Source organism: Protopterus annectens, chromosome 1.part1, assembly GCF_019279795.1.
Source record: "Protopterus annectens isolate FY-2018-M chromosome 1.part1, PAN1.0, whole genome shotgun sequence".
Taxonomy (NCBI): domain Eukaryota; kingdom Metazoa; phylum Chordata; order Ceratodontiformes; family Protopteridae; genus Protopterus; species Protopterus annectens.
In genome coordinates, this window is record NC_056726.1 from 1,874,032,332 (window position 1) to 1,874,057,622 (window position 25,291).

Sequence of the window (25,291 nt, forward strand, 5' to 3'; positions counted from 1 at the left end):
TCTTGTTATTCCCACCATGCAAGTAAGAAGGGAAGAAGTATTCCCAGGTCTATGGGATGCAGGTTTATCTCATAGTCTTAAGCGTGTATGATGTACTGCCAGGTTGAATTTTCCCTGCCCACCCTGACTTCAACCAGCTAGTCCTGACTGCAGTCCAGATGACCCTCTGATAATATGACCTGGTTATTGGTGGAGCTGGCCAGGCATGGTATAAATGAGCCGCTTCACCATTTTCCCCATCCTGAGGGAGGGAGGGGCAACTCCTGCACCTCCTGTGCTGATGGTTTGTGGTGGAAATTCGGTGAATTCATGCTTAACACTAGATCAGCTGCATGCAGGGGATTGCCAAGCAGCACTTTACATTGTAGCTGTAGTAACACATATCTGAAAGTATGCATGTGCCAAAACTGATGTAGGGGGTTTGCCAGGCAACAACTTGTGCTATAGCTGGAATAACATGTGAAATTACGTGTACAGCAGAACAGGCCTAGCATTACAGCTTCCGCATAGATGGATCATATAGTCCAGCAGCTATAAGCATAGCATGAGCTGAGAACTTCAAGTAAAAACCCTTCAGTTACCTGAGTGATTGCCTGTGAAAGGGCGTTCATGGTTGGCTGGCACACAGGAGTAAAAAAAAAAAAAAAAAAAAAATATTCTGTGTACCATTTGGAATTCAGATGGTTCTTAACTGTATGTCCCAGAATTATAAAAAATAAAATATGTGGTAACAGCAAATGTTGAGCATCACTGCACCTCCTTAAAGTTGGTTTCTTCACCCTCCCCACTCCCTGAACTTTTGTATCCAAGGTTGACATACCTTGGAGAAAAATAAATAACTCCGAGAAGAGCAGTCCTGGACTTTGTGTATAAATCTGCTACTTTGTAAATATAATCAGTATGACTTCTTAAGGATCTGCATAAAAAATCCCACTCTTTCTTATTTCTTAAATTCCCCTCTCCTGCTACATTTTCATCATCCCTTTCCACTTTGAATTGCAGCTTTCTGCTTGTGTTATGTACAAGAACCTTAACTGTATAGCTCTAAAATACCTGTTCAAATCAGGTAAGCCTTAACCTTGTTCTGTTGGGAGGAACAATTTATCTCGCTTGACTCTTGCTCTCTTCCCTTCACAGATAAAATTACACAACTCTTTTATTTATCACTCTCCACAACTTCTCCTCTGATTGATCCAAGTATTCCTGTACTGGGTGTAAATCTAAAGGGACTAAAAACATTTTTACTGCTTGTATCTTGCTATCCATATCCATTGGCAAGAGCTTCCACTTTCTTAGCTTTTGTATTATCCTTTGTTTAATCTCTTCGCACGTACCCTTAGCTGCCATTACAAAATCCTTTTTAATCCATACTCCTAAATACTTCATTTTATCATGTCCCCCTAAATGCGGGTATTACTGACGCAATTTGTGTTTGTAGGTACATAGTTTATAACTATAGCCTTTGTTTTCACTTTAATTTTATATATATAAAAAATAAAACGGAACTGTCTCAGAATGCTCCACAACACTATGATGTCATTTCCTGGTTCCATCTGGTATAAAATAATATCTGCAAATAAGGCCAGCTTTTCTTGAATACCATATATATTATATCCTTAAATTTTTAAGTCCCTTATTTTCTTTGCCAAATGGTTTTAAATGTAGCGCAAGTAGCATAGGTGAAAAAGAACACCCCTGCTTGGTTCCTCCATTTGGGCACACCTTATCAAAGAGGAACCCTCCCACTTTCATTTTTGCCTGAAATCCTTCATGTATCCTTCTCATTAACCTTATTATAAACAAACCAGGCAAAAAAAAAAAACTAAATAAAGCAAAATAAATGCTGCTGGCTCAAAGTTAATCCACAAAGAAGTAATTTATTGTAGTAAGCGCTTTTGTTTTACTACATTGAGTAAAACTTCTTCAGGCAAATGAGGAAAAAAATATCTGATGAGCAACATGGCTTCTTGTCAGAATTAATTAAAAATTAAAGAGCAACTCCTCAAATGGATATACATCCATTAAAATACATCTTTTAATAAACAAATTGATGAACTACATTCTAAAACTGAAAAGTGTATACTAAATACAAAGTAAAATGCAACCATAAAATACATACCATAAAAACATTAAATATGGTTAACGTATACATTCAAGCCAGTGGACAGTGTACGGCAACCAGGCTCAAAGAAAGATAAAAATGTTTAAAAATGTGTTAAATTAATTTCATATTGTTAGAGTCAAAAATCTTAATACATTAATTGTAAAGCAGCCCATAAAATGTACCCAAAACTTGCAATACATACAAATCAGAGTTAAGAACTCCACACTGTAAGAAGCTTAAATTTAAAAACTGAAAATGGAATTACAGTAGTGGTCACAGTGTTAAAAATTAAAATTATGTTGAAATTCTCTCTGAAGGCTCTTGTACTTACGGACACAGGATAAGGAACATGCCATTCAGACCTGGGGGGCTATAAGCATTAACCCTTATTTGCCAACTAAGTTCACGTATTTCCAACAATAAATTGAAAGCGCCACCCCAGGGTCATGTTGCACCTGGTCTATAATTTGGAAACAAAAGCTGTGTTGTGGGTATTCGTGTACATGTTTCGCTAGTGCGTTCTCGGCCCTGGATTTTTTGATACTATACACATGCTCATAAACTCTATCCCTGAGTCTTCTGTCTGTCTTACTGATGTAGAAACAGGGGCAGAGTGTACAAGTAGCCAAGTAAACAAACACTGTTAGGCAATTAAACCTTTTGATGGAATACTTTTTGCCCTTAATAGTGAAAGTTTGCCTTGTTGACATATATTTACAATATGGACAACTCTCACATTTAAACATACCTACAGTCCTAGTAAAACTAGGTTTTACCCTCTCCAGTAGATTTTTAAGGTTGGCCCCCCTTCTATATGTAATCTGGGGGGGGGGGGTTGGATTTAGATGACATTTTTGTCATGTTTAATGGAACGATGGATGACATCCAGAGGTTAATGACATATTTAAATGAGTCTACTCAATTTATGCGATTCACACATGATCCGGGTGTTAACCCAGCCACTGGGGATGCACAAGCCAGTGCATTTTTGTGTGCCGGTCCCAAGCCCGGATAAATGGGGAGGTTTGCATCAGGAAGGGCATCTGGCGTATAATTTTGACAAATCATACATGCGGACAACAGTACAGATATACATACCATATCGGTCGAGGCCCGGGTTAACAACGACTGCCACCAGTACTGTTGGCCAACAGGGTGCTGACGGAAATTGGGCTACTGTTGGCCGAAGGAGGAGAAGAGGGAGTAGGCATGCCCGAAGGCAGGTAAAGGCTAGGACTGTGATAGTGAGGTTCGGAACTTTGAATGTTGGCAGTATGGCTGCTATAGGGAGAGAGCTAGCTAATATGATGGACAGAAGGAAGGTTGTATATTGTGTGTGCAAGAGACCAGATGGAAGGGCAGCAAAGCTAGGTGTATTGGAGGCGGATTCAAATTGTTTTATCATGGTGTGGATGGGAGGAGAAATGGCGTAGGGGTTATCCTAAAGGAACAGTATGCTAAGAGTGTTTTGGAGGTGAAGAGAGTGTCGGATAGAGTGATGTTTATGAAGCTGGAATTGATGGTGTAATGATTGTTGTTAATGCATATGCTCCACAAGTTAGGTGTGCGATGGATGATTAAGAAAGATTTTGGAGTGAGTTGGATGAAGTGGGTGATGACTGTACCCAAGGGTGAGAGACTGGTGATTGGAGCAGATTTCAATGGGCATGTTGGTGAAGGGAACAGAGGGGATGAGGAAGTGATGGGTAGGTATGGTGTTAAGCAAAGGAATGCAGAAGGTCAGATGGTAGTGGATTTTGCGAAAAGGATGGACATGGCTGTGGTGAATACATATTTTAACAACAGGGAGGAGCATAGGGTGACATACAAGAGTGGAGGAAGATGCACACAGGTGGATTATATCTTATGTAGAAGGGCCTGTCTGAAGGAGATTGGAGACTGTAAAGTGGTGGCAGGGGAAAGTGTAGTTAGACAGCATAGGATAGTGGTTTGTAGGATGACATTGGTGATCAAGAAGAGGAGGAGGAGGAGTGCGAGGGCAGTACCAAGGATCAAATGGTAGAAATTGAAAAAGGGTAATTGTAAGGTGGAGTTCAGAGAAGAGTTAAGACAGGCACTGGGTGGCAGTGAAGAGTTACTGAATAGCTGGGTAACAACAGCAGCACTAGTAAGGGAGATGGCTAGAAAGGTGCTTGGTGTGACATCTGGAAGGAGGACAAGGAGACCTGGTGGTGGAATGAAGAAGTACAGGAGAGTATACAGAGAAAGAGGTTGGCAAAGAAGTGGGATTGTCAGAGAGATGAAGAAAGTAGACTAGTATAAGGAGATGAGGTGTATGGCAAAGAGAGAGGTGGGAAAGGCTAAGGGTAAGGCGTATGAAGAGTTGTATGAAAGGTTGGACACTAAGGAGGGGAGAAAAGGACCTGTACCGATTGGCTAGACAGAGGGACCGAGCTAGTAAAGATGTACAGCAGGTAAGAGTAATAAAGGATAATGAGGGAAACGTACTCACAAGTGAGGAGAGTATGTTGAGGAGATGGAAAGAGTACTTTGAGGGGCTGATAATTGAAGAGAATGAAAAGGAGAGAAGGTTGGATGATGTGCAGATAGTGAATTAATGAAGTGCAGTGGATTAGCAAGGAGGGAAGTAAGGATAGCTATGAAGAGGATGAAGAGTGGAAAGGCTGTTGGTCCAGATGACATACCTGTGAAAGCATGGAGGTGTTTAGGTGAAATGGCAGTGGAGTTTTTAACTAGATTGTTTAATGAAATCTTGGAAAGTGAGAGGATGCCTGAGGAATGGAGTAAGTGTTTTGATACTGATTTTTTAAGAATAAGGGTGATGTGCAGAGCTGTAGTAACTACAGAGGGATTAAAATGATCAGTCACAGCATGAAGTTATGGAAAGAGTACTGCAAGCTAGGTTAAGAAGGGAGGTGATGATTAGTGATCAGCAGTATGGTTTCATGCCAGGAAAGAGCAGTACAGATGCAATGTTTGCTCTGAGAGTGTTGATGGAAAAGTACAGAGAAGGTCAGAAGGAGTTGCATTGTGTTTTTGTGGACTTAGAGAAAGCATATGACAGGGTGCCTAGAGAGGAGTTGTGGTATTGTATGAGGAAGTCGGGAGCGTCAGAGAAGTATGTAAGAGTGGTACAGGATATGTACGAGGATAGTGTGACAGCAGTGATGTCTGCGGTGGGAGTGACTGATGCATTTAAGGTGGAGGTGGGATTACATCAAGGATCAGCTCTGAGCCCTTTCTTATTTGCAATGGTGATGGACAGGTTGATAGAAGAGATCAGACAGGAGCCCCCGTGAACTATGATGTTTGCAGATGACATTGTGATCTGTAGTGAGGGTAGGGAACAGGCGGAGATGACCCTGGAGAGGTGGATATATGCTCTAGAGAGAAGAGGAATGAAGGTCAGCAGAACTAAGAATATGTGTGTAAATGAGAGGGAGGATAGAGGAATGGTGAGGATGCAAGGAGTAGCGGTGGCAAAGGTGGATGAGTTTAAATACTTGGGATCAACAGTTCAGAGTAATGGGGAGTGTGGAAGAGAGGTGAAGAAGAGAGTATAAGCAGGATTGAGTGGGTGGAGAAGAGTCTCAGGAGTGATTTGTGACAGACTAGTACCAGTAAGAATGAAAGGGAAGGTCTACAAGAGGTTAATGAGACCAGCTATGTTGTATGGGTTGGAGACAGTGGCACTGACAAAAAGGTAGGAGTCAGAGCTGGACGTGGCAGAGTTAAAGATATTAAGATTTGCACTGGTGATGAGGGTGGACAGGATTAGGAATTAAGTATTTTAGAGGGTCAGCCCAGGTTGGAAGGTTTGGAGACAAAGCCAGAGAGGCAAGATTACGTTGGTTTGGACATGTGCTGAGAAGGGATGCAGAGTATATTGGGAAAAAGATGCTAAGGATGAAGTTGCCAGGTACCAGGAAAAGAGGAAGACCTAAGATAAGGTTTATGGATGTGGTGAGAGAGGGCATGCAGGTGGTTGGGATGACAGAGCAAGATGCAGAGGACAGGAAGAAATGGAAACATGATCCACTATGGCGAACCATAACGGGAGCAGCCAAAAGAAGAAGACACACAGTCTGGGTGTTGAGCGCATTAGTTACCTGGATGTAGAGCTGTACAAAGATAGAAAAAATGAAATCCTTTAAAGCTAAAATACACAGGAAACCAAACCTATTCCAACTCGTTCCTCCACTTCTCCAGCTGTCATCTTTACCAGCAGAAAAGGCTAGGATGGTGTCCGAGTTGGAATTTAGTTTGGAATATCAAGTGTTGTATAACACGTTCATGAATCGAGGGTGTCCCCCACAATTGTTAGATGATTTGGTTTCCGAAGTCCAGCACAAAAGAATTAATGGGCAATTTAATCCGATTTTAGTACCAAAACCCCACCTGATTTACTCACAAACCATTAGTGTTGGGTTTGTTCATTCAGAAAAAATTGATTCTTTTTGGGCTACTTTTATTTCCACTTATAGTCTTGATGCACCTATTATAAGAAAAATCATTTTTAAAAATTGGAACCTATTAGTGTCAGGGATTTAGCCCCCATGGTGGATCCAACCCCCCGGATTATGTATAGAAGGGGGGGGCCAACCTTAAAAATCTACTGGAGAGGGTAAAACCTAGTTTTACTAGGACTGTAGGTATTTTTAAATGTGAGAGTTGTCTGTATTGTAAATATATGACAATGGGGCAAAGTTTCATTATTAGGGGCAAAAAGTATTCCATCAATAAAAGGTTTAATTGCCTGGCTAAGAGTGCTGTTTACTTGGCTACTTGTACACTCTGCCCCTGTTTCTACATCGGTAAGACAGACCGAAGACTCAGGGACAGAGTCTGTGAGCATGTGTATAGTATCAAAAAAATCCAGGGCCGGGAACGCACTAGCGAAACATGTACACGCATACCCACAACACAGCTTTTGTTTCCAGATTATAGACCAGGTGCAGCATGACCCTAGGGGTGGCCCTTTCAATTTATTGTTTGAAATACATGAACTTATTTGGCCAAAAAGGGTTAACGCTTGTAGCATCCCGGGTCTGAATGACGTGTGTTCCTTATCCTGTGTCCTTAAGTACAAGAGCCTTCAGAGATAATTTCAACATAATTTTAATTTTTAACACTGTGACCACCACTGTAATTGCATTTTCAATTTTTAAATTTAAGCTTCTTACAGTGTGGAGTTCTTAAGTCTGTTTTGTATGTTTTGCAAGTTTTGGGTACATTTTATGGGCTGTTTTACAATTACTGTTTTAAGATTTTTGACTCGAACAATATGAAATTCATTTAACACATTTTTAAACATTTTTATCTTCCTTTGAGCCTGGTTGCCGTACACTGTCCACTTGCTTAAATATATACGTTAACAGTATTTAATGTTTTTATGGTATGTATTTTATGGTTGCATTTTACTTTGTTTTTAGTATACACTTTTCAGTTTTAGAACGTAGTTCATCAATTTGTTTATTAATAGATGTATTTTAATGGATGTATATCCATTTGATGAATTGCTGTTTAATTTTTAATTGATTAATTCTGACAAGAAGCCATGTTCCTTATTTAAGTGTCAGATATTTTTTCCTCATTTGCCTGAAGAAGTTTTACTCAATGTAGTAAAACAAAAGCGCTTACTGCAATAAATTACTTCCTGGTGGATTACCTTTGAGCCAGCAGCATTTATTTTGCCTTTTTTTTTTTTTGCATTAACCTTATTGTGTCAGGAAATGTTAATGCTTCCATTGTTCTACTCGTAAATCCCAGTTTACTCTGTCTAATGCTTTCTCTGCATCACAACCCACCAACAGCACTATTTTCTTGGATTCTCTTTCCCTTTGTATTATCATTGTTCTGTTAATGTCAAATGTTTGCTTCCCCTCCACAAAACCACATTGAACCATATTTATCAATTTTGGATAATTTTTGATTATATGAAGCAGGATCTGATGGGTCTTTATCATCTTTATGTATTACAACCACCACAGCTTTTTTCCAAGATGTTGGTGCGTCCCTTCCTTTTAAAATACAGTTAAACAAAACCTTCCAGATCTTTATTACTTTCTTCCCTCTTAGTTTCCAAACTTCCACCAGAATACCATCTATTCACAAAAATTTTCATGCAGTTTGGTTATACATCACCATTTTTATCTGATCTCCTCCTATCTTAACTGGTAATTGTTGAACATCTACCTCTAGCCATGGCATGTGTAAATCTTGGGAGGGTGGCCTAATGGTTAAGGTGTTTGCCTTACAAACACAAAGTGCAAGGTTTGAGTCTCACAAGGGATAACTGGCTAGGCTTAAAATGGCTCACAAGGGCAGTTAGCCTAGTACTAATCTATGAACCTATGAATATTTCAGTTTGTGCTTTTTCTTGATTTCCCCACTTATGTGCTTTATACAATTTTTTTGTAAAATTTCTGAAATATCGCTAACACCACTACAGAATCTCTGGTTATTTTTCTTATTGTAGGTTCCCTAGATTTGGCAGCAACCCTTTCTGTTTTCTGTTGCCTAAGTCTTTGTGCCAAAAGTTTTAGTGCTCTGGAGTTATTAAAAAACAGTTGCTTAAAAGCAATCTTTCTAAACTCATGCATGTTATGCTGGTACTCCCTTATTTTCCTTTTAACACACTGCAGTTGTGCTACCTCTTGTTCTATGAGATTTCCCCTTCTCTGTAATACTTTAACCTTTGTCAGCCCCTCTAACTAATTCCTTTTACTTCTTAATCAGATCTCTCTTTCTTTATTTCTTTCTACCTTTTTTAAACTCCTTTTTATTTTATCTCACTCCTGGCTATAACTTCTTGGAATACTTCTATCTTCTGAAATAACTCTCAAATAATTTGCTCTACCCATTCCATAAATTCCTTTCCTTTTAACAGGTAGGTGGGGAAGTGCCATTGTCTCATCTGATGTGTGTCAAAGTTCTCAGTTAATTGCACATGTTCCAGTGAAACTCTGTCTCTTCTAGCCCAGTTATTGTACATTGCGGAATGCCCTGTAAATTCTCCCAAGCTGGTGTTACTGAATTCATGTCTTTCATACCAAATATCTTCATACATTTCTTAAGAAATCTACCCTCTTTTGTTTTCTTTTCCCTTCTAAGTGCCACACATGCTTCCTCATTGTTGCAAATAAAATTCCACTCCCCACATATATTCCCTGCTGAAAGCTGAATATTTCTCCCAATTTTTAAGCTCCATGATGGCAGTTTTAGGTAGAATATAAATGCACGCCAGCATAATCCTCATCCCTTGCCATTAGCCCCTTTCTACCACAAATCTGCCATTATCTTTTTTCCCCTCTTCTATCACTACTGGAGCTCCTCTAACAATTGATATAAGTAGTCCTCTTTTCCTTTGCCACTGTTCTGCCAAATATCCATCCTGAAATCCTTTTATTATCAAAGTCACAAGCTGAGTTCATTCTCAATATGTCTCCTGTAGCATTGCTATTTGCACTCTGCATTTCTTAATATGATTAAATATTTGTTCCTTTTTGTCTATAAGTGTGAGACCACCCACATTTCAGAATAATGTGGAAATTGGCACCATTATGGTAAGAAGTCATTATTCCCACCTATTATATATGGTAGTTTTTCCAAATGTCTTTTTCCAGCTTTTGTGTTAACTGTACGTGATGTTAATCAGATTAATCCTTTATACAATTTTTTTCTTATCAACATTAGAACCTGTCACATTTTACAAGACTTTTTGATTTAATAAAAACCTCAAAAAAAGAAACCCACCCCCATAACCTGTTAAGTTAATATAAACTGGCATAGCTATGCAAATCTTCAAGTAATGAATTTTAGGCCCACCAATTGGATCATTTGTCTCAGACAGCGGCCTTAATTAACCTGGAATTGAAGATTCGATATCTTTAGTCTGGCTTCAGTCTGTAGGCTGTCAAATCCGACACTGGCCAAATTCTCTAGACTTTAACTCACTGGGGTATGCCTCCCCTGTGCACAACTCCCTGCCCCCCCTTACAGACACCAAAGATCAAGTGTACCGTCATTCCTTTCAGCAGCTTGATCTGTTGCTATGCAAAAACGTATCCTTTTTGTGTAGGTATTTCGTATTGCTTTTTCCCTTACCCTTTAGCTATAGGTTTAGGCTTACAATTGTTATTCTATTAGTGTGTGTATATGTTTAGCAGCTGGGTTTTCCCACCTCTTTGAGGTTGTTTGCAGTGTGATTCTCTTGTTTTCCAAGTGGGGTAGTTTTTCTCTCTAGGGTGTATTTAAAGTAGTGTTTTCTTCTGTGTAGTTTATTGTGTTTGTTATATGTCTTCTTTATCCATAGGTAAGGGATTCAAAAAATGTATTGCCCTCACAAGATGCGCACGATAAGTGCATTTGTTGTTTGGGGCTGCCCACCTCGATTACCCTTGTTCGATTTGCGAGGGATTTGGGTCTAGGGCAGTTAATGAGAGAAGGGCTAAGGTAGTCCTTAAGGTTCTCCTTCCTGCTAGTTTTTCGGCACTGAAGGACATCTCTGACACACCTCATTGCCCTTCCAAGGACTCCAAGACCTTTAGAGGGTGTCATATGAGGTCTCATCTGTCTCCACTCATGGACTCTGTTCTGGCTTACCAGGCCTGAAATCCCAAGACTTTCAGGTGCCCTGGAGGCCTTGGCACTGGCATTGACTCTGACTCAGTGGAACCAATCATGAACAGAGCTTGAACCAATCATGAACAAAGTTCCATCTCCAGTCCTTAATGTACCGAGCCCTTTTTTGGTCAAAGTAGCTCTGTCAGATTAGTTTTCTTCCCCCTTCTCCATGTCCACTCCACCAGAAATGTCATCAGAGTCTTCTCCTTCCTGCCCTAATTCCATGCCCCTTCAACTTGGATGCTTCATCTTCCAAGTGACCCTCCAAGTCCCCCTCGGTGGTGTTATCCGCTTAGTCATAGTGGTCAGTGGACACTTTCAAAGCATCAGACTTGGAGCAGTTGATAAAGTCCTTTTTGCAGACTCAGATGCAATTGGGTCTTATCCCTTCATGTCTGGGACCTCTCCCTGGAACCTTAGCTCCTTTAACCTGGTTTCCTTCCTTAGCCCCTGTGGCCTGCCTGTGTTTCCTCTCATGGGGTGTGATCCGATGGGTTGTCAGTCTCCCACGTTGGTCTCATCGACTCTGACTGTGTTGGAGCCAAGCAGATCTCAGAGTTGTGGCATTGAGACTGGCATTTCTGGGTTGGGTTCATCCCTCCCACTCTGAGTTTTGACCTTTGACAGCTTGGCTCCGGTCTTGACATAGGAGATAAGTGTACTTCCCTGGGTTTGGACATGTCTCTGGTATCCTTGGGTACTGGGATTGCCGGCTCTGGGAAGCCAGATTACACCTCTGCCTTTGATGTTATGGAGGGCATATTCTCTGTTCAGGAGATGTCAGTCTTCCTCAGCCAGTGTAAATTCCCCAGTCTCATCTGTGCCTGCAGCCATTCAACAGCCTGCACCTGGACAACCCATGCCAATTGGTGTCCAGTCCATTCCCGTGGCAGGGCTTTCGGCCTCTTCCTTCTCTCTTGATTGGTCTCTAAATCTGAGTTGCAGCTCAGATCTTTCAGCACTAGGACAATTTGTGTTGAGACCTCTTTGCCTCCCCCTCCAGCAACAAATGCAACAGCTGTTATGCTTTAGTCCCCCCTCAGGGGCAGTCACCCAGAGAAGCTGTTCTGTATGCTTGACCTTTGGGACACCTATACACTTACCCTTCAGTTCTTCTGATTGTCAAGTTTCTTCAGAAGTCAGCCCATTGCAGGCCAACAGTGATCATTATAACTCCCTTCTGGCCTCATCAGGTGTGGTTCCCCTTTCTGTGGCCTCTTCTGCAGTACTCTACTTGGGTTCTGGATCTCATTTATCATGCAGCAGGTCTGGATTCTCCCAGTTTGCTGTCCTTCAAGCTAACTGGATGGTTTCTGCAGTTCCTTTGATGCCCCAGAATCCCAACCTGATAGCGTTGTGTATATATTTTGTCCTCATCCCAGAAGCTGTCCACTAGGAAGGTGTTGTCAGTAAATGGAAATGTTTGAAAATGTAGGATGTATCTTGGAGATTTGATCCTTTTTCCTCTACTTTAGTCAATTCTAGATTTTCTTGCTGACTTGTTTACATTGGGTTGTAGTTTTTCTACAATTAAGGTACTGTACACCTGGCAGACATTTCTAATTTTCAGGTCTGTAGAGATAATGTTACTTTGGCTGCTCTGAAAATTTCTAAGCCATTCTTTAAAGCCTCATTTCTTCTGTGTCCTCCTGTTTGGGATCCACTCCCTTCCTGGAATTTGCCTTTCCTGTTTCAAGACCTTGCAAGCCCTCCTTTTGAACTTTCTGCTGCTTCAGACCTAAAGTTATCTTGGAAAACTTTGTTTCTGGTGGCTGTTACCTCGGCCGGTTGAATTTCTGAGCTACAGGCTCTAGATTCTTCTCCTTCTTACCTGGTGTTTCACAGCGATAGTGTTTCACTCCACACCAATCCTTCCTTTCTGCCCAGAGTAGCTATCAAGAGTAATTTGAGTAGATCTATTTAGCTTCCTGTGTTTTTCCTTAATTTCTCGAACAAGGATGAATACTTGCTGCTTTGCTTTGATATGCCTAGAGAATTGAAGTTTTACCTGAACAGGACAAAAACCTTTAGAGAACCAGCCAGCTGCTTTTCTTTTTTTGAAATCCATATTGGACAGACCTGTGTAGAAAGTGACTTTATCCAAGTGACTATCAGACTGTATTTCCTTTGCTTATGCCTTGCGAGGCAAGACTTTGCTTGGGGAATCCTAAGGGTCACTCTTTGGCGAGTTCTATGGCTTTGTTTTTCAGAACTTCCTTGGACAAAGTCTGTGCTGCACCTACTTCAGTGGGCCATCACACCTTTCTAAAAGCTGGACATTCAGTCTTGGTGCAGGGCTTCCTTTGACTCCACTGTGTTGCAGAATATCCTTCCATAGATCCTCCCAGGGATTTTTACATGGCTGGGAATTCTGTCACACAGGTTGAAGCCAGACGGAGAAGACAACATCAGATACAAATGTTATGTACTTACATAACAATAGAGCCATGTTGTCTGCCTCTGTCTAGTTCAACCACCCCACACGCACCTTTTTGACGAGTCCTATTGTCTAAGATGACCAAGTGTGGAAGGTTTGGTTACCCCTTTTTCTTGGAGTCCTTTGGCGGCGTCCTTTATGTGAGAAATGTGTGTTGGATTTACATTAAGATGGGGTAAATTCCATCTGAGGTGTCTATTCAGAAGTGGGGGTTGTGGGTGGAGGAGGCAGAGCCCAATGAGTTATAGTTTAGAGGATTTGGCCTGTGTCTGATTCAAGTCAACCCACAGGTTGAAGCAAGATGGAGCCAGACAGCACTTGGTCTGTCATTATGATACGTGCATAACTTTTGTTTATCCATCCTAAAATGCATGTTATTGCCTGTGCTTCTGTTTACACTAACTGGTGTCTGATCTTTTTTTTTTTTCTTCTTTCTCCTCCCAGATGTGAAAACAACTTGCACCCTTTCAGAAAACATTAACTTTTAACCTTGGAGAAACCATTTGTCTCACTTTTTATTGTCCTCTTTTCAGCTGGTCTCCATGAAAATGTAAGAGAAAAAAAATATATAGTCCTCTCCAGCATCTTGAAGTACAGGCTGAAACATTTATTGCTAAAGGAAACTTTTCATTTTACTCAGTATTCTCATATTTACTTGTTTCCACTTAAAATTTATTAGATTAAGCCAAAATTAATAATCCAGACTTTCACTTATGCAAAAATAAGAGAAAACGTATAAGCTCTGTATATGTTATAATCCATGTACTTTTGCACCCCATCCCCCACCTCAGCAACCCGAGTACAGCCTATTAATTTAAACATGCAACTGTCTAGGCTTTCTTCTGTTTTTACACTGCAATGCCTACATTTCTTAGTACTAAAAAAGAAAGAATGAAAAAAGGCATCTGTTCACTTCAGTAATTTTATCACATATAAGAAAAACTAAAAATAGTTTACTGTAAAACATGCAATTTATATTGTGAAAAGTTTCATAGAAGTGCTGTTAAGAACAGAAAATTTCACTTATTTACCTTTTTCTTTCTTTCCCTCCCTTCAGTATCCTTCCAAACATTAATGACATGAAGTATGGCGAATGTTTCAGTTCCCACTTTTTCTTATACAGTCATATTTCTCAAATGCGATTGATGCTTTGCACTCACATTTATTACTAATCTCTGTGTTGCTGGTTGTCTTCCTGTTCATCTGAATTTCTAAACTCCAAATTCCTGTTCAATTCCAAGGTGCTCCCTTTGCTTCTAATAACCTCCTAAACTTTTCTCTGTCTCAAGCATACAGGTCCTGTTTACTTTCTCATGGCCAGATTTGGAGCATACACTTTCTGTGGTTGTTGTGTCTCTCGGCTTTTCCTGGTTAGGGGTCGCCACAGCGGAACTCCGGTCCGTTAATGATTGGCAGTTGATTTTTACGTGCTGAGTTGCCGGCCCTAACGCACAACCTTCAACGAAGGTACGCCCATTCACGCATGTCTCCACAGAAGACTCGAATGGGACAATGTCTTTCTGTGAGGCGACAATGCTACAGCAGCACCACTACTGCGGATATACACTTTCTGTGGTACAGAAGAAAATCTCATATTTTCAGTATGTGTTCTGTCCTCTAATTATATCATTTTTGAAACCTCTTTTCTTGAGTAGTTTCTTACTCAGCCAGACATTTCTTCATTTCTACATCTGATTTTTGCAGTTTTATCAGGTCATCTAAATATCTGTTTAAAGCTTCTTCCCCAGCCTTTTGTTGTCTGAGTTGATATACTCCTTCAGTGTTTTTGTTTATTTCAGTCAGTTCTGAGCACATTTGACTTATATTTTTCTCTAGATTACTGAAAGCTGCACCAAAGCTGGAGCTTGAACCAATGTTTGCTGAACAGCTGCAGGATTCTTCCCAGTCAGTATTTTCTATTCACCTTTTTTAGTTGATTTTCTTTCAGGCTGTCTTAGTTTCTTCTTTCCTGGCATCCAGGCAGTGTACTTGGTAGCCAGTAACTGAATTTACTAGAGTAGAGTTCCTGACCTTTTGTACTTCAGTTTATTTTTTTGACACTGGGATTGCTGAAGTTAAACTGTTGGTCAGTGTACAGACATGTTCATTCTGCAAAAAATATTTTCTCAGTGTGGCTACACAGTAGCCCAGTAGTGGCAATTTATATGAATTGTTATTATACTTGTCTTTTATGTAGTCTATCAATGTGTAGCTTGGTTATGTAACAAATTATGAAAAAGTTACACTCTGCACCTGGGTTGACTTTATTTGCTTTCACTTCTAAACACACTGAGCAGGTCACTTTATCAGGTCAAAACAATTGGATCACTTTTGCAATGGGCAACTGTATCTTGATGTATCCTGGTTACTTTACAAAGACTGACTATAAAATTGAATTGCTTTGGGATTTCCTCTGGTGTACCAGTTTTAGAGGTGAGGGCACTTGGCTTTGCACTGTAAACTCAGATATCGTGTATATATTTTTTTCTTTTTTAGATACTACTTGTGTCTCCAGCTGCGACAGGACATCCTCACAGGGCGTCTACCCTGCTCATTTGCAACACTAGCTTTGCTGGGGTCCTACACAATCCAGTCTGAACTTGGAGACTATGACCCAGACCTACATGGGCTGGATTATGTTGGAGAGTTCAAACTGGCACCAAACCAGACCAAGGAACTCGAAGAGAAAGTTATGGAACTTCACAAATCGTACAGGTAATAGTTCTGAAATATTAGATTTTGAAATAGGTACCATGCAAACCCAATAAGCATAATTTCTAACAGCATACATTCAGAGAAATTGAAGCTTACTAGTTGATATTTGATTTTATTTTGTTTTTACGTGTTGCTTTTTTATCTTTTAATGTACTACATTTTTCTTTATTATAAAGTTTAGTGATGCATATGTATTAGAATTCTACATAAACTTTTTCCAAGTGATGTTATTTCTATTGTACCGTTTTGTAAGCTCTTTTGTGCCCACATTGTGTTTTGCCCAACTTGTCATTTAGAGTAAACAATGTTTGTAAGGCAAATACTGTAAAACCATAATGCTTTTAAAGGTATTTTTACAACCTTTAAATGTCTTGTATTCTTAAATACTCTGCCTGTTTTAGCTGAGGATCATTATCTCTCTGTGTGATGGTTGCATTCCTTTTCTGTAGATGGATGTGAGAATTCATCACTGGTAGATTTTTGTTTGCGGGCTCAGGAGGTGTGCTGGTTTAAAATACTCCTGTTACATATTTACGCAGTTGGAATATTTTATAGAAAGAAAGAAATATGATGGATCTGTCATACTGCATTAGAAATCTACATTTACTGCTCTAGAATCTGATACTCTTATACTGATATGTACCATAGCCAGCAGCATCCATCCAGATTCTGAATTGAGCACACCTGTTTAACTTTGAATCTGATGCTATCCATGTCATTATTGATCACGGATGCATCTTGGATCTGAGCCGGCAGTGCAAGCAACATCTCCAGAGCTCAAGCTCCTCCCCTCCCAAGATCCCCTGCTACCCATAATCCTCAGATCTCATTTGCTGCGATTTGCGAGTGGACATGCTCTCTAAGGCTGAAGCTCATTGGAAGATAAGTAAATCACTTTTTGTGTTTTCTTGTCCTTTTTTTTCTCTCCCTTTTGTACCTTTTACCTTCAAGTAGCTTTCTTCCCCTGCGTTAGTCTGTCCATTAGTGTTTTCCCAGGTTCCCGCTTTGTTCCTGCAGTGGAAGTTTCCTTCATTCCTTGTTTTTACTTTCCCTCTCCTCCTTTCCTTTTGGGTGAGTATGTGTGTGTGCTTGGGGGGGGGGGGGGGTTGTGTGTGTACCAAGATGTCTAACAAACTCTCCGGGTTCAGACACTGCTCCTCATGTAGTTAGAAGTCGACTTCCGCTGACATGCACGAGGAGTGCATCTACTGCCTAGGAGAGCCTCATTTAGAGGTTGAATGTGATATCTGTGCAGGATTCAACCCCAGGGCTCTCCTAGACCGTAGAAATCAGCTTTTACTTAAAGGGCTTGCAAAAGGGGTGCCCTGCTCTTGGGTTCCCCCTCCAAAGCCCCCTTAGATCCCTTGAAGTCCTCTTCCTCTCTGGACTCTCCTACAGAAAAGCTGAGGCTCTCTGATTCCAGCTTCCTGAATCCAAGTCCAGCCTTTGGGGTATTTGCTCTGAGGTCTTTGGCTCCGAGAACCTCTGCTCCCCATGTCAGATCCGAGTCCTCAGAGGCTCAGAGGTCCATGGATCCAGTTAGGTCCAAAACCCCCGCAGATCCAACTGGTCCCTCTGATCCGTCCATGGGGTCCTTACTGCCCTCGGATCAGTCCAGGCCATTGGATCTGATGGCCTTCTCGGAGTCTATCCTTATTGAAGACACCCCAGCCACTAGTAGGAAGTCAAATCTGAGGCAGTCCAGTAGGTCCTCCTCCAGAGACTGCAGACCTTCGGCTCAGACAGGCCATTCTTCCTTTTCCTCCATGTCTACCAGAGATTTACTCCCTTCAGACATAGATCGGATGATGAGGAGCTTTTTCAAAGCCCAAATTGAACTTGGCTTGTTACTGTCTCCTAGCCACTTTCCGAGGGGCTCTTCACCTTCATCAGAACTCATCTCTCCTCGTCCGACTCATGTTAGTTCAGCCCCTCAAGGTCAGAGCATGCCCAGGGAGAGGCTATTGGTGTCGGGTGGTGTTTTCATTCTGACACTGCCTGGGTCCATGGCGGGTTCAGCTCCATTGCCTTTGTAGCTGGCGATGCCTCGGTCCTGAGAGGTCTGCTGGTGCCACCGGGGTGGGGGATCTGGTCCAGACTGTCCCTCCCCTTGGGGGGCATCTGTTTTGGACAGCTCAGGGCTGATATCATCCAGGGATGTTGGTGCTATGTCGGGGTCCTCCCTTCTACCCCTGGTCAGCCTTATCCTGCGGGGATGAAGGTTGGGCTTCCTCCAGCTTGTTGGCCTTCTGGGAGATAGAGAGGACTGTTTCCAGATGGTCAGCAGCCCATTGTCTGCTCTGGACCATCCCCCACTTTGTTCTACTTTGGGTGGTGAGTCTTCATCATCCATTCGGGGGTCAGCCCCTCTTGTGAGCCTCTTCAGAAGGGCATTACCCCCATCAAGGTACCCTCCTGTTCCAAGTCCTCCACAGAGCCCAGGAGCCTCCCCAGAAGAGGACATGCAAGAGGAGACACTTGGACTCCCCTTGATAGTCCCACACTAAGAACGTGGATTTCGAGGAGGGGAATGGGTCCTCCAGATTTCCATCCAAGGAAGTGCCTTTTGTGGGGGGGGGCATTCTTGAGATCCTGAAAGAGCAAGGTGGTTGGTCTCTCCCCACCCCGTCCTCTGAGGGAGTCAGTGTTCCTGAAGGCCTTCGGGATGGGTACATCTTCCTCCTGGGTGTCTCTCCCTGTGGATAAGCTTGTCCAGCTTATTTCCAGCAGAGCATGGAAGGAGCCGGACAGTAGAACCTGTCCCCAAGAGAGTGGACAAATTCCTGAGTCCATCTCACGATAAAGTCCTTTGGAGCAAGGGTGTCCCAATTGATGTCATCGTGGTTGCCGCAGCCACCAGAAAGGAGCTTGCGGAGCAGATCTGTATGGTCCATTCCCCGACCAGAGAGTTGTACGCAATTGATCATGCAGCTACGTTTGGACTGAGGCCTACAAATTACATGGCACACTTTACACGGCTGCAGAGGGATTTGGTGTCAGAGCTTTCCTCTTCCCTCAGAGTTGCTGCCTCCCGAGGGCCTTAAGTTAGTCTCTCCAAAGCTTTCTACTCTCATATCCCTCACTGAGGTTTAGTTCTAATGCGGCTGAGGCCAACTCTCGAGCAGTGGGCACAGGCATTGCTATTAGGCAGCATGCCTGGCTTCACCTTTGTGGATTTGCAGATAACAGGACGTCCTGTACCAATGTCCCATTTGGTGGATCTACTTTATTTGGTCCTTCTGTTAAGGAAACAACCTGCAGCAAGCAGGAGGGAAATATTTTGTCCACAGTTGGGATCAACTTTTTGACTCCTCAGCGTTCCTTCTCCAAGAATCAATTTAGTAATAAGAAACTGTGGTTCTGCAGGACTCAGTCTTCCTTCCAAGATACTCCTCAGGAATCCTCTTCTTCTGGCCGGGGAAAAGGATTTGATAAGACGCCACCCTGGAGGCAGAGGAGGTCTGCAAAATCAGGGCTACCTGGAACCCTTCTTGGAGAAGCCCTCACAGCACTCCCGAAGTACTTCCTGACTGTCCTGCACTGGAGGCATTTGGGGGACTGCATCTCCTTGCACCCCCTGACTTGGGCTCCTGTTACCTCAGACCAGTGGGTGCTAAACATTGTGTCCAAGGGATGCTTCATATCCTTCAGTCAGCCCCCTCCAATTCAAAAGTCACTCCCGGATGTTACATCCTGCCAAAGGGAGTTCTCTCTCAGAGGTTCAAGACCTTCAAAAAAGAGACATCCAGGAGGTCCCAACAGGACGAGGGTCCAGAACCTACTCTTGCTTCTTTTTAGTGCCCAAGAAAACTGGGGACCTGCATCCAATTCTGGACCTCAGCATTTTGAATGTCAGTCAAGGAATCGAAGTTCCAGATGGTCACTGCTCAGTCCATTCTTCTGCTTCTGTGCAAGGATGATTGGATGTGCTTTGTTGATCTCAAGGATGCATACTCTCACATAAAAATTGACAGATGCTCCAGGAGATATCTGCATTTCCGGCTGGGTCCAGTCACCTCCGAGCCCTGCCCTTCGGTCTCACCTCAGTCCCCCTGGTGTTCACCAAATGTGTGGCAGCGGTAGCAGCCCATCCCTGGCTGCAGGGGTTTCAGGTCTTTCCATACCAGGATTATTGGCTCTTAATAGCTCCCATAAGTCATCAACTTGCTTGAGCCACAGAGTACTCTCTTGGCCTCTTTCGAGACCTGGGTATCACAGTCAATCTTCTCAAATCTCATCTTGCTCCATGCCAGAAATCAGAATTTATAGGGGTTCTTCTGGACACAGTGTAGGAGGTGGCAGCTCCTTCCCCACGCAGGGTGGATGCAGTTCAGGAACAAGTCCACATTCTTCTGGATTGAGAGTGTGTTCCTGCCCTTGGAACCATGGCAACAGCAATTCAATTGGTTCCCCTTGCCACATATATGCGAGTACTTCAATGGACCCTTGCTGTGCAGTGGTCGGCTCATCTTCATCCTGTATCCATGACAGTCAGGGTCTCTTAGGTCTGCCAGCATCACTTAGCGGGGTGGCTCCAGTTCAAAGACCTTCTTCTAGGGACACCCTTCTGTCTTCCCCAGCCCCAGGCCACAGTGACCACAGATGCCTTCCTGTTGAGGTGGGGAGGCATTTTCAGGGAAGGACGGTCCAAGGCACATGATCCCCTTTGGAGACCAAGTTGCACATCAGTGTCATGGAGATGAGAGCAGTCATCCTCTCATTGCTAGCCTTCCAGGACTATCTCCCTCTCAGGACTGTGGCAATTCAAACAGACAACATGGTAGTAGTCTGGTACATCAACAAACTGGGGGGAACACGATTGTGTCCTCTGTGCAGAGAGGCCATGAGGGTGTGGGAATGGATAGTGTCCTCCAGGCACTTTCTTCCTGCAGCACATATTCCTGGCGATTCCAACATGTTGGCAGACAGGTTCAGCAGATCTATCCTGAGCCTCCACAAGTGGTCCCTGAACCAGTCCGTGCCGAGTCAGATTTTCAACCATTGGGGTCTCCGTATCTGTGATTTGTTTGCCTCCCCGATCAATCACGAATGCAGCAAATACTTTGCCCGGATTCCCCCCAGTGGGGGAGTCACCCAGGGATGCTTTGGTCCACCGTTGGCCACTGGGTCTTCTATGTGCCTATCCTCCAACTCCCGTCATTCCCAAAGTCTTAAAGCATCCTCATTACCCCCTTTTGACCCCTTCAAATGTGGTTTTCCCTCCTTTGGTCTCATCGGAAATATCCACCTTGGATATTAGATTCACCCAAGATCTCATTTCCCATCCCTGGGGGCTTCCTCTGCCCAACCTTCAGTCCCTTAGACTGACGGCTTGGTACCTTCAGTTCCAGTGATTGTCAACCAGCTTAAACTTCCTTCTCCTGTGAAAGACATTATCTTAGCCTCCCAAAAACCTTCTACTAAAAAGGTTTATTCCAGCAAATGGAAGAGATTCTCTCTTTGGGCTCGTCAGCGTGACATAGATCCATTTAGAGATTCTATCTTTGGGCTCGTCAGCGTGACATGGATCCATTTTCAGCTTCTATTCCTTATATCTTGTCATTCCTTTCCCCTCTGTTTCAACAAGGGGCTTGTTTCTCGACGATTAAACTCCAGTTGGTGGCTGTATCCAACTTCCACTTAAGTGAAAGTCCCACATTTTCTTCTAGATTGTGTAAGGCCTTTCTTAAGGGAGTTTTCTTGCTCAGGTCTCCTTTCAAAGATCCTTCTCCTCCTTGGGATCTTGCCTTGGTGCTGCAGTTCCTGACACAACCTCCCTTTCAGCCTGTGGCTAAGTGTGATATTAAGGTTCTGTCTTGGAAGATGGCATTTTTGGTGGCTATTACCTCGGCCAGGAGGGTTTCTGAATTGCAGGCTGTTTGCATCAAAGCCCCCATTGTGTTTTTCACAAGGATAGGGTATCTCTCAGACCCAATCCTTCATTCATTCCTAAAGTAGCCTCAGAGGCTAATCTTAATCAGTCAATTCAACTACCCATCTTTTTTCCCAATTTTTCGAAGAAGGGGAGTACAAACTGCATTGCCTGGGTGTGCATAGGCAGCTATGTTTCTATTTGAAGAGAAGTGAGAATTTTCGAAAATCAGATCAACTTTTCATGGCATACTCTTAGGCCAGGAAAGGTCAGGCCATTTTTAAGGTTTTTATTTCTCGTTATATTACTTGTTGTATAGCTCACATTTATGAAAGGAATCACATTGAACTTCCCAGGTCAGTTAAAGCCCATTCCACTAGGTCGATGGCCACTTCTTCGGCCTTCTAGGCAAGGACTTCCCTAGATGACATTTGTGCTGCTGCTACTTGTTCAAATCCCAATACCTTTGTACCACATTACAAACTGGACTTGGTATCCAGGGTTAGAGGTTCATTTGGTTCTTCTGTGGTCTGGCATGCCACTTCCTTGAGACCCCCCAGGGTTCCTGATAACTGGGGACTCTGACCCATCCGTGATCAGTAATGACATGGATAGCATCAGATAGAGTTATGTACTTACCATAACTTGGAATTTGTGCTATCCAGTGTCATTATTCATTACTTTCCCACCCTCTGTCCCCCCTCCTGGAGTAATGGGGTCATTAGTATCCTTGTTCCTTCTTGTGGGCAGTTTCACTGTCCTTTGTTTCTATCTAGCAAACTCGATCTGAGGGTTATGGAAAACAGGGGATCTTGGGAGGAGAGGAGCTTGAGCTCAGGAGCTGTCACTTGCACTGCTGGGTCAGATCCGAGGTCAGATCCAAGACCCATCCATGATTAATAATGACACTGGATAGCACAGATTCCAAGTTATGGTAAGTACATAACTCTTTTTTGCTTCCTGTTTTCATCCCATGAATATCATGCAGCACAAAGCAAGTAATGTATCTACATCAGTGCATTACTAAAGTCAGTTGAAATTTTTTAGGTCTTGCCCAGTTTAGAAGATGAATGAACATGCGTAAGAAATACTCTAGATAATGTTTTACCATGTTAATGACTTGTCTGAGCTACACTGTCCATGACAGGGACCAGTGCTGCTGCAGTGACAGCAATCCCCTCTTCTTTTGTGCTTATGAAGCATCTTACATTTTCCAAAAAATTGAAAAAACTGCCAACAGTTAAGAATGTAGTTCACCTTATTATCACAGCTTATCTCCTTTATGACTTACATTTGTCACTGCGAAGGTAAGGTTATGTAGACTTGTATGCTCAAGGCTTTTTAGAATTAAGTACAAACCAGTAGCCCCCACCACTTCTTCACTCATTCTCATTAGAAAATGCTACCACCACTTCAGAAACATAGCCATCTGTGATTTATGTTGAAATTGACCCTTTTTATTAGTATATCCCCTCCACTTATCCTGTCACTGTTTTTCAGCTGTTTAGTTGAGTCTTGTATAATTGTAAGAGTCTAGATTGTATTCCCATGTTTTTCCTATCTTCTGATGTACATGGTCCTAATCCAATAAAATACCTACATTTCATCTTCCCTTAAACATACAGCCCTCACACCCATTGCAGTCTTATCAGGTGTGTAACTTTTCTAATTGTTCTTACTTTAAGGGAAAAACTTACTCTGGGTAGCTGATTTGGTCTAGTGGTGCATTGCTCTGACTCTAGTGCACAGGGTCCTGGGTTCAATACTTGGCAGTCTTTGGATGGCGCAGTGGTGCAGCGGTAGCATTGCCGCCTTACTGCAAGTAGTTCTCTGGTTTGATTCTCTGCTGGAGTGCCTTCTGTGTGGAGCCTGCTTGTCCTCCCTGTGTTCGTGTGAGTTTCCTCCGGGTGCTCCGGTTTCCTCCCACGTTTCAAAAACATGCGTTTGGAGCGTTTCTTCCTGGGCAACCACTGAAAATTGGCTTTGTTCCATGTCTGACTTTCCCGGTAAACCACTGTTAAAGGATAGAAATGTGTGACCAGAATTAACATTTTCATTAGAAGTGCTACAGATAATAAAGATGCTTTTTGGCTGTTATTACATGCATCACTTAGCTATTTTATTTATAGAAAAGGGAAATCAGAGCAAGATATATTTCCTAGCTGATGACACTACTTCAGAGTGGGAGATTATGGAATTGTGCAAGCAGTCATAGGCTTAGGAACTGAAACTGTATGCCAGAAAGTTGCAGGTGTATGCCAGAAAGTTGCAGATGTTGCTCATAGAGAATAAAAATCTTAGAATGCAAACTAGATGGACCCTTTTAAGCTTGACATATTTGATTAGAATTTCTGGTTATGGGGAGAAAGAGTAATAAAGGTGTTCACCTTTAAGATCATTGCTGTGCACTAATTTTATAGAGTGAAATTTGGTCACTCTGCCTCCCAGCCAGACATCCGAAACAATACAGACATCTCCTACCCCAGTGCTGAAGACATCAGCTCAAAACTTGTTTCCAGTTTGCTCTTTGCCACTGAAAAGTGTGGTCATTTCATATCATACAAGTGGGTTGTGTACTTCAGACAGATTTTTGAGTATGGTGATTACCATTATGGCTTTTGAAATTTTTCTTTACTGCTTGTATCTGTTATTACTTATTGTGTTTGTGTTTTTGTAGCATAGCATTCCTGAAAAAGGTCACCATGAGGGATACAGATTTCCTCTTCCCCCGCCAAAAGATTACCATCTGCATTATTTGTATTAGGGTGAAAGATTACCATCTGCAGTGTTTTTATTGTTTGAGTGAATAAAATGTGTTTGTGAGAATCACAAAGAAAATGCTTCTTAAAGAACTAAAAAAAATCTTAAGGCCTTCTTTGGATCACAGGTATTTAGTCCCCCCTGCAGAGGTGTATGCAGCTTTGCTGTCCGATGATCCTTCAGAGATTCAGTCCCCTAAATTCAAAAGCTGTAAAAAAAAAAAAAAAAAAAAAAAAAAAAATCAAGAAGCTTAAAAAAGGTGGCTTAGTTAAAGAAACAGGCAGCCTGTGAGCTAATCAACACCAGTAAGAACTGCAGGTGTATAACTGAGACCCAAGCTAATATGATTTATAGCTGCAGAACTTAGTTGTTATCTGTCCCTGAATTGTCAGCTTGTTCAATAGGCAAAGATGATTCACTCCATGAACTCTAACCTGGTCTCTGATCTTTAAGTTAATGTGTCACAAAAGGTTACCTGTTTACATGGTTTCATGACAGTATAGGCTTTGCTTCATATGCAACCAAACTGCAAGTCAGTATTGTCTTTTAGGCAGTATTCTGTACATGGCTCTGCTCACAGCTTGATTCTCCTCTTCCCTGCTACCATCGCAATGCTTTTTTCAATTCGCAATACCTAAGAAACAGCACTCACACCATGAGACTGGCCAGGTAAACACCTGAGAAGATGCCAGCTGATTTTTTTTAAATACAGGTGTTTTGCCACCCCCTCCCAAAAAAACAACTAGCAGCTTGACAAAAAGCAGCTCTATCCTTGGACTTGGCCCCGCTCTCTCTA

The 25,291-nt window shown here is 42.4% G+C and overlaps 1 protein-coding gene across 11 annotated transcripts in view; it reads left to right on the plus strand.

Annotated features, from left to right (window-relative positions):
- The window catches only part of LOC122812836 (protein 4.1-like), a gene marked incomplete at its 3' end in the record, with an annotated part of 3,376,257 nt that overhangs the window by 1,724,395 nt on the left and 1,626,571 nt on the right, over positions 1-25,291 (plus strand). For all 11 annotated transcript variants that reach the window (XM_044084885.1, XM_044084929.1, XM_044084895.1 and 8 more), the window contains 1 exon segment: positions 15,645-15,863. In XM_044084885.1, coding sequence (XP_043940820.1) covers positions 15,645-15,863 — 219 coding nt within the window.